This window comes from Urocampus carinirostris, chromosome 17 (genome assembly GCF_059441175.1).
Source record: "Urocampus carinirostris isolate Australia breed hairy pipefish chromosome 17, RoL_Ucar_1.0, whole genome shotgun sequence".
NCBI classification, from domain to species: domain Eukaryota; kingdom Metazoa; phylum Chordata; class Actinopteri; order Syngnathiformes; family Syngnathidae; genus Urocampus; species Urocampus carinirostris.
Window position 1 is genome coordinate 12,327,856 of NC_142365.1, and position 8,597 is coordinate 12,336,452.

Sequence of the window (8,597 nt, forward strand, 5' to 3'; positions counted from 1 at the left end):
ACTTTTTCCGTGAAAACGTTTTTTTGGGGGGCAAAATAACTAAACGAGATTAAAAAATGCCCTTATTTACTCGTATTTAGAATACAAATAAATATGTGTTGAACGCAACATTTATCTTTGAATCGATTTTTATACGCGAGTCGTACTAGAACCGCTAGATGGCGGTAGTCATGTTTGCCAACACGAAAGTATCTGACGTTCGCACAAGAGAGGAACATGCACGCACAATGATGGCACCGGGTGGTGTTGTTTCTTGCGCTTGTAAAGGAATTAGGCGCTGTCTCGAGTGTGAGAAATTAAAAAAGAGTTATCTTCCAGACAAAAAGGTAAAGTTTTGTTGACAGGGTTTTAAAATTATCACTATTTTTTTTAGTATATTTCTTGCCAACAATTTAGTTTACGATTGCCAGCTACGGAAGCTTTTGAGGGATAATCTGTGTGTTGATTTTGTCACAATCGTTATGTGAATTATGTGGTTCGATTAAAAGCTACATCATTTTGATTATTAATGGTGTTAAAACGTTTGCTCGGTTTCTAGTCAAAATCAAAACATCAACTAAACTATAAAACAACCATGGCTACTAAAGCGTTTCCTCCACCCCAAGTTCTTATAAATTGCGAATACTAATAATGAAGCACTGCATTAAGTTAGAAATGCTCTCCTGTCAAAATATTTGTATTTTGTATTATAAATTATTGTATTGAACATAATTTTAGAAAGTTGAATACAATATTTTATAGTATTTAGATTGACGTTTCCGCAAGTATCTTTCCAACAAGTAACTCTTGGGTCATTGTGATTTTCTAGGACATTTGATACGTAACTGGCATGTTTTAGTGGTTGAACCTAGTTATATTAAACTTATAATTACAACCTGGCAACAACATAGTAACATCATAGTAATAACAAGAGTTGTCATTTTAAAAATGCATTTAAAACTGGTAGTTTTTTTGTGTTTATCAGTCAAAAAATGTAACTCCCAGTTTCAAAAAGGATGGTGACCAACCTAAAAGTCAAACTTGGCTCGACAAACTTTTCTTCACAATGGATATTTGAAACTCGGTATTGTGTTGTTTTTGATTTGCAAATATCTTTATTATGTGTTGGGCGGGGGGTTTGCATATCCCTTAACCACTAGGGTCCTAGGGCCACCATTTCCTGCAGTATTTCCACATTTGAATAAATATTGTTTAGGTGCATGTTTCATATTTTCGTTATTCCTGGTTGTTTCTGTTCATATTTTAGTAATATTTTTTGAGGGGGTGGGGGGCTAATCCATCCATCCATTATCTCCACCGCTTATCCTCAGTAGTCACGGAGGGTGCTTGAGCCTATCTCCAGGCAGTGGGCAGGGAACAACTTAAACTGGTTGCCAGCCAGTCGCAGGGCACACAGAGACAGACAACTCACTCGCTCATTAACACCTAGGGATAATTTGAACCACCCAATTAACCTGACATGCATGTTTTTGGGATGGGGAGAACATGCAAACTCTGCACAGGAAGGCTGGATTTTAACCCATGACCTCAGAACTGTGCAGCGGATGTGTTACCACTGCCACTGTAGGCACATATAAAAATAAATTACATTATTTCTTATGGAAAAGAGGGTCGGTACACTAATCGATCGGTGGTCGGATCTTTGACGTATTATGGTCGAGTACCAACATATCAATGTATTTTAATTCGGATAAATAACATTTCCTGCTAACGATGATTTCTTTGTCGATATAGATCACGCATCACTTTCAGTACAACCCCAAGACAAAGCTAGCCTTTCGCAATGACTGTGAACCGGTATCGTTCCCTTTTCCCGGTGTGTTCGTGTGGGAGGAATTTCTATCGGAGGAAGAGGAACAGGAGATTATCGACAGCATCGACCAGCACAAATGGAATCCCTCCCAATCGGGTCGAAGGAAGCAGGTAAAAGATTTCTCCAAATATTTCGTATTATAGTAATCCCTCGTTTTTCATGGGGGGGTTGTTTAACCGCGATAGTCAAAACCAGGGAATTATAAATCTTTATTTATTTATTAAATACTCTATTATACATTGAAACAGAAGAACAAACCCAATTTCCAGGCTCAAGTCTTTGTTTGAAAACAAGTACTGTATAAACGTTTATTTTTGTGTGTTTTTTTTTTACAAATAACTTTGGTAGTTACCATATCTAAAAAGTTATTCCGCGATGTAATGGTTGTCTGTAGTCTGTACAGTCCTTCGAGACTTCTGGTGATTAAGGGCATAAAAACATCCATCCATCCATTATCTGCACCACTTATCCTCAGTTGGGTCGCGGGGGTGCTGGAGCCCATCCTAGCTATCTTCGGGAAGTGGGCAGTGGACACCTTCAACTGGTTGCCAGTCAGTCGCAGGGCACACAGAGACACAATTCTCTCGCTCGTTCACACCTAGGGACAATTTGGACCGGCCGATTAACCTGAAATGCATATTGACTACTTAAAAATAATCTTGCTGCTCAATCGCACAACTGTATAAAGACACAATTTACCACTTTACTTCAAATGATACTTTGTTGCCATCATATGGACGTTAGAGGGAAATTGCATTTATCTTCCGGTCGGCAACCCTAAATGTTGAAAGAGCCCCAAACAAAAAACAAAAAATATATATCCTGGGGCCGCAAAAAATGTAAAGCTTCACAGGAAGGAAACCGATTCTGTATCTATGTTCATTGGAAAACATTAAGAATGTGTCTTTTTTTTTTTGTCATATATTTTTCCACTATCAAACATAGCGCCAGGGAGTCACTAGGAGCACATAGAGCCGGATGCGGCTCCAGAGCAAATTTAATAGGTCGAGAAGTCCACCTTTATCTGCATCTTTCCTGCATTTTACCCCAGCCGCCGGAGCTTTGGTGGGTCCAGTGTTTCGTTGACATGATGCCTTTTAGAGAAACTTGATATTGAAAAATATTAACGCATACATAATGTAGGTTCGTCAAGCTGTTTTATGTTTGTGTACAGCTCAAACCGTAAGGCAATTGATGTGCAGGCAAACACAGGCAGAAAAGGGGCACGGCGATTGATTAGCCAATTAGAATGCAGAACACCCTTCTCTAGGTAGAAAAACTGTGATACAACAGGGCATTACTGTACGTGATATTGAATTATTATGACTGTATTACAGGACTATGGCCCGAAAGTGAATTTCAAGAAAAAGAAAGTCCGGTTGGCCAATTTCAGCGGCCTTCCTCCAACGAGTGAAAAACTAGTGCTGCGAATGCAACAAGAAGAATGTCTAGCCGACTTCCAGCCTGTGGAGCAATGCAATCTGGACTACAATCCTCAGCGAGGCTCGGCCATCGACCCTCACCTGGACGACTCCTGGCTGTGGGGGGAGCGCTTGGTTACCGTCAACATGCTGTCGGACACGACGATGACCATGTCGCTGGAACAAGGTCTCGGACTCTCGGGGGACGTCGAGGTGGCCGTGCCGTTGCCGCGGAGATCTTTAGTTGTGTTGTACGGAGAGGCGCGGCATCGCTGGAAACACGGGATTTTCCGGAAGGACGTACGGGAACGAAGAGTCTGCAGCACCTACAGGGAGTTGTCGGCAGAGTTCCTTCCCGGTGGGGGGCAAGCTGAGCTGGGATCGCAGATGCTTCGTATTGCTGCCAGCTTCACTGGCGTTCCTGTTTAGATTAAATGAAACTGGAGGTCTCAAGGGCACAGGGAGAACATGCAAACTTCACACAAAGAGGAGCGTAGCTAAAATTTGAGCCCGGGAACTCTGAACTGTGAGATGGACGTGTTAATAGCAACACACTTTATTTCATATTGTAAAAATTAACAGAAAATGTCACGACGATCCACGTGCATAGTGTATAAACATACAAACTCGCCAAATGAACCAACCCTGCAAAAACCTGATTGGCATGATGTGGTCTATGTGTTGTTTTCTCTGCTTAGGGTCCCATGCATCCTCCAACTTCGCTGCGAAATGTTTTCATGGCAGCACATTTTTTACGTTTGAGCACACTTAGTTTACTATTCTCCATTCCGATTGGCTAAAAGCGGAAAAGTTTGGTTAGATTCATCCTTGACTGTATCTTGGGCGAGCGGAAATATTTGTTCCCAACAGGTCCGTAGTACCAAATTTAGGGTTTTAAGGTGCGCCATAGGGTCTAGGAAATATTCCAGCCAATATCGAAATATCGTTTTATTTCTCACAGCCATTTTTTTGCTTACTCCGGCCGCTAGAGGGCAATGTTGAGTGAGCGTGGAGAGTTGATTCAGGTTAAGACTGTATTCACTCAACGGCTAAAATGAACAAGTTAACACATTCAATGGACAACATGAAAATCTATCTTTCTCCATTGCTTGTGTTGAGAGAAGCTCCCTCGTCATCCCTGATTATAATATGTAGGCTAGGTTACTCATGTAAGCTGAATGATAGAGCATAATAGTGAAGAACAAAGCTAAAAATTGAGTTATTATTTGACTGATCCGGCCTGCCCAAGAACAGGTCTGAATCTAGCCCAAGATCCAAACTGAGTCTGACATCCCTGGAAAACAGAAACATATCCTAATATTATTTGTGATATTTTTTTCTGGAAAGTATTTTATTCCATATTTATCCTGAAGTTTTTAATCTCGTTTTGCACCATGTACACTACCTTGTAAACAATGACAATAAAGGTTTTTCTGTTCTGTTCAAATATTACTATTTAAAAATAATGCAATAAACCTTTGGTCTTTTTATCCTGTGTTTTTTCAATCATTATATAATTTTAGAAGTTTAAAAGCTAAATAAAAGGGTGTGATTTAATAGCTTTGCCACTATTTGGATCACGAAAAAACAAAATAGTAGAGTACACTTATATTTTTATATTTTAAATTGGCTGAAGCATGTGCATTGGAGGAAGACACCATAGTAGCCCATAGAATACAATTTTGTTAATTATCTTTCTAGTGAGCTGTAGCTAACATGAGTGGCTAACATGAGTAGCCTAGATGGTAAGGCGCCCGCTTTGAGACTGGGAGGTTCGGGTTCGCGCCCCGGCCGAGTCATTCCTAAGACTTAAAAAGTGGTCGGCGGCGCCCTCTCTTGGCTGCGGCTGCATCGGGTCAGGTGCAATCGACATTTCGTTCTGTGTACATTGTTACACAGAATGACAATACAAGGAAATTATTATTATTATTATTAAAGAAGGAAACAAGTGGGGGGAAAAATTTCAAACGTCCCTTAATCATGGGACTTGGTGACCATCACACTTAAGGCTCAGCTCAGCGGCTGTAAGGTGTTAAAAGCGCCACTGGGACAAGCTACCTTCGCAAAATGGTCTTTCGAGCTCCCTTAGTAATAAGAATCCTTAAACTGCAGGGGTTGTCAGGGGCACCCTTCCCTGTGATGTGCCTTGGACAAGTACAGCATGAACGCACCCATCCCTTTCCAGGCAGTTTTTTTTGGGTAGGGCGTTTCTCTCCTACATGAAACGGGTAGTAATGGTTTCCATGGTTACCAGTATCGGAAGCCTCCAGAGCTGACTCAGATACCGGACCTTTATTAGCTGGTCGCTGTTGTGTTTTGGTGGACCTTGGCATCGACATGTGACAATACTGATACCAGATCCTAAATCACTGGGGAAAATCTATTTTTTCCGAAATTAAGGATATCACATCATACAATACTCGTTGCATCACTTGTGTTTCCTGTTTTCGTTGAAAAATAAACTTTGTGGTGATGACATTAAGTCCTTTGCTTTTGTAACTTATTAAAAGCTCTTTGCGTTTTGAATATTTTTGTATCTATATTTAAATGATTTATGTGTTTAAATGAATAAACGACGAGACGGATATAAATTAACTGGTTCCCTCAAAAAAAGTCACAAAAATTATTTAAAAAAGGTTCCTTTAACAGTTCAGTAAATCAGCTCCATTAGAATCATATGAATACATAAATATCTCCATAAATAGTCAAGTCATGTTTATTTGTGACGCCCTTAATCACAAGGAGTCTCAAAGGGCTGCACAGACCACAGACTATTCCAAACTACAAACTATTATTACACCATCCCCTGATCTAAAACCAACATGAGGGCAAGGAAAAACTTAAGCTATTTTATATAATTATTCATGTATTTAAGTAAAATACATAAATATCTAAATCAATCGACATGAAACAAAGACGTACTCAATGAGCAATGTCAAATATGTTTTAAAGCTACACTGTGTGCTTGTACAATTCTGTTCCTTCAAAAGATATTACCTAGAAACTAGAATTGCTGCGCGCCAAAAGAGAATCACCGCGTTGAGTGACCTGTCTGATTGCTTGTAAAAGATAGTGATCCTGGCCAAACTTGTTCTGGCCTGAGAGAGTAGAATGCATTTCTGGAAAAAATGCTGAGCAAATCCAAAAGTGCATTCAGCTTTTTTCCTGCATTTTTCACATCTAAGGTAACCTACCTGACTGCCTGTAAAAGATGTTAAAATTCAATGCCATTCTGGCTTGGGAGAGTGAAATGTTTTACTGGGAAAAATGCTGAGTCAACAAAATCAAACGTTTTTGGGGGGCATTTTTCACGGGTCCACTAAGGGATTACATTTCGGGCTGCGAGATAATGCTGAAAAAGAAGCTTATGAGAAAAAAATGAGCTGCACCTTTAAAAATGTTTTGTAGTATTTAAATATTTTTTTCCATTTCAATATTAGTCATTTATCAGTGACCACTATGAAAGACTTATGAACAATTCAGTTGAATTGAATTTTCTTTACTGTCATTGATAACAACATATCAACCTTGTTTAAAATGAAACTAGATGTGGCCTTCCAGGATAAACATGTAATAAACTACTTTAAAGAGCAAAATAAGATAAAAAATATTTTTTCTATCAATGGATCTATCTTTATCTTATTTATAAGGTAGTATTGGCCTTATGCATTAGAACGAGTGCAATGAAAAGTAGTGCAAATACATTAGAAGCAACATGTTTCCAAATCCAAAATTTGAATGCTCATGTTCAATACGTAAGCAAAACATATGTTTTTTTTAAGCTCTTGAATTGATTGTCTTTATTGTCATTCGAGACACTGAATCCCTAATGTCCCCAATAAGCAGGTAGGCGCCTTGCATGGCTGCATGGCCACTATTAGTGTGTGAGTGTGTGTGTGAATGGGTAAGTGTGAAGCACATTGTAAAGCGCTTTGGGAGGTCTTCATTGACTTGAAAAGCGCTATATAACTGCAGATCATTTACAATTTACATATAGGGTGACATACCTGACTGCCTACGAAACATGGTGGTCATATCTAAACTCCTTCACCCTTTTCTTGGGTGGACAGACAGATTTGCTTGGATCCATTAAGTCAAGCCAAGTCAAGTCATTTTTATTTGTCTAGCCCTTAATCACAAAGAATCTCAAAGGGCTGCACAGGTTATTAAACAGACTGTTTTTCCAGACTATTATTACATCATCCCCTGATCTGGAACCAACATGAGGGCAAGGAAAAACTCAAAAACCTCAACCTGAGGAAAATGAAGAAACCTTGAGAAGGGACAGCACATGTGGCATCCCCCTTTCAGGATTACCAGACAGCAAAGGATGTTCTAATCACAAATAATACAGAGATATTGTCCATGAAAAGTATAGGTTATTCATAAGCTATAGAGTAGAAGTGTGTTTTAAGCTTAGATTTAAACATTTCCACTGAGGTGGCAGATCGGATCTCAGGGGGGAGAGCATTCCACAGCACCGGTGCCCGGATGGAGAACGCTCTAGAACCAGCGGAACACTTCTTGCCTCTTAGGATCACCAGAAGACCGCCGCTCTCAGAACGAAGGCTTCGGACCGGAACATACGGGGAAATCAGATCTGAAAGATATGAGGGAGCAAGTCCAAGTATGATTTTGTATAATACTAAGAGAACCTTGAAATCACATCTTAAGCTAACAGGGAGCCTATGCAGGTTAGCCAAAGTCGGCGTGATGTGATCGGACTTTTTTGTCCTAGTTAAAAGCCTCGCTGCAGCATTTTCTACCAGCTGAAGACTCTTGATCCTGGACTTCGGGGGACCGGAGAGTAGTGCATTACAGTAATCAAGACGGGAGGTAACAAACGCGTGAATTATGATCCCTGCATCCGACTGAGACAGTATAGGACGAATTTTAGCAATGTTGCGAAGATGGAAGAAAGCGGTTCTAGTAATTTTCTTCACGTGTGTTTGAAAGGACAGATCAGGGTCATATATGACACCTAGATTTTTAACTGAGTCACTCTGTGTGATGTGACATTTGTCAATGTTTACAGCAGTTTTTGAGAATAAACATCACCACCCTCGCTTTAGTCGCGGGTGATAAAAGGTTATCAGTATTTAGGAACATCTAATCGACTTTTTTTTTACTTTGGCTTGGACGAATCTATTGACACTAACAAAAATGTTATACAACGAAATTGTGAATACGCTTGATTGCTATTAAGATTTTAGAGAAGGGTTGTTCAAACCTCACATTGTGTTTGCTGTTAAACGTCATATTGAAACATAATACTGTGAATGTGCTTGATTGCTGTTGAGATTGACAAGATTGTTTTCTGTTATTAGTGTCAATGAATTTGTTCAAACCATTAATTGCTGTTA

General features: G+C 39.7%; 1 protein-coding gene across 1 annotated transcript; it reads left to right on the forward strand.

Moving 5' to 3' along the window:
- The first annotated feature begins 191 nt into the window (after positions 1–191).
- On the forward strand, positions 192–4,600 carry alkbh4 (alkB homolog 4, lysine demethylase). The gene is made up of 3 exons (XM_088321139.1): positions 192–326; positions 1,735–1,923; positions 3,151–4,600. Exons 1-3 carry the CDS (start codon positions 228–230, stop codon positions 3,661–3,663), a joined length of 801 nt encoding a protein of 266 aa, XP_088177265.1. The 5' UTR covers positions 192–227; the 3' UTR covers positions 3,664–4,600.
- Positions 4,601–8,597: the final 3,997 nt, after the last annotated feature.

Bases quoted from the DNA above. Each gene is read 5' to 3' on its own strand.
- alkbh4 (XM_088321139.1), top strand. From the start codon at position 228: ATGATGGCACCGGGTGGTGTTGTTTCTTGCGCTTGTAAAGGAATTAGG. The intron at 327-1,734 runs GTAAAGTTTTGT...TTGTCGATATAG, and splicing joins GTTATCTTCCAGACAAAAAG to ATCACGCATCACTTTCAGTA. The intron at 1,924-3,150 runs GTAAAAGATTTC...ACTGTATTACAG, and splicing joins AATCGGGTCGAAGGAAGCAG to GACTATGGCCCGAAAGTGAA.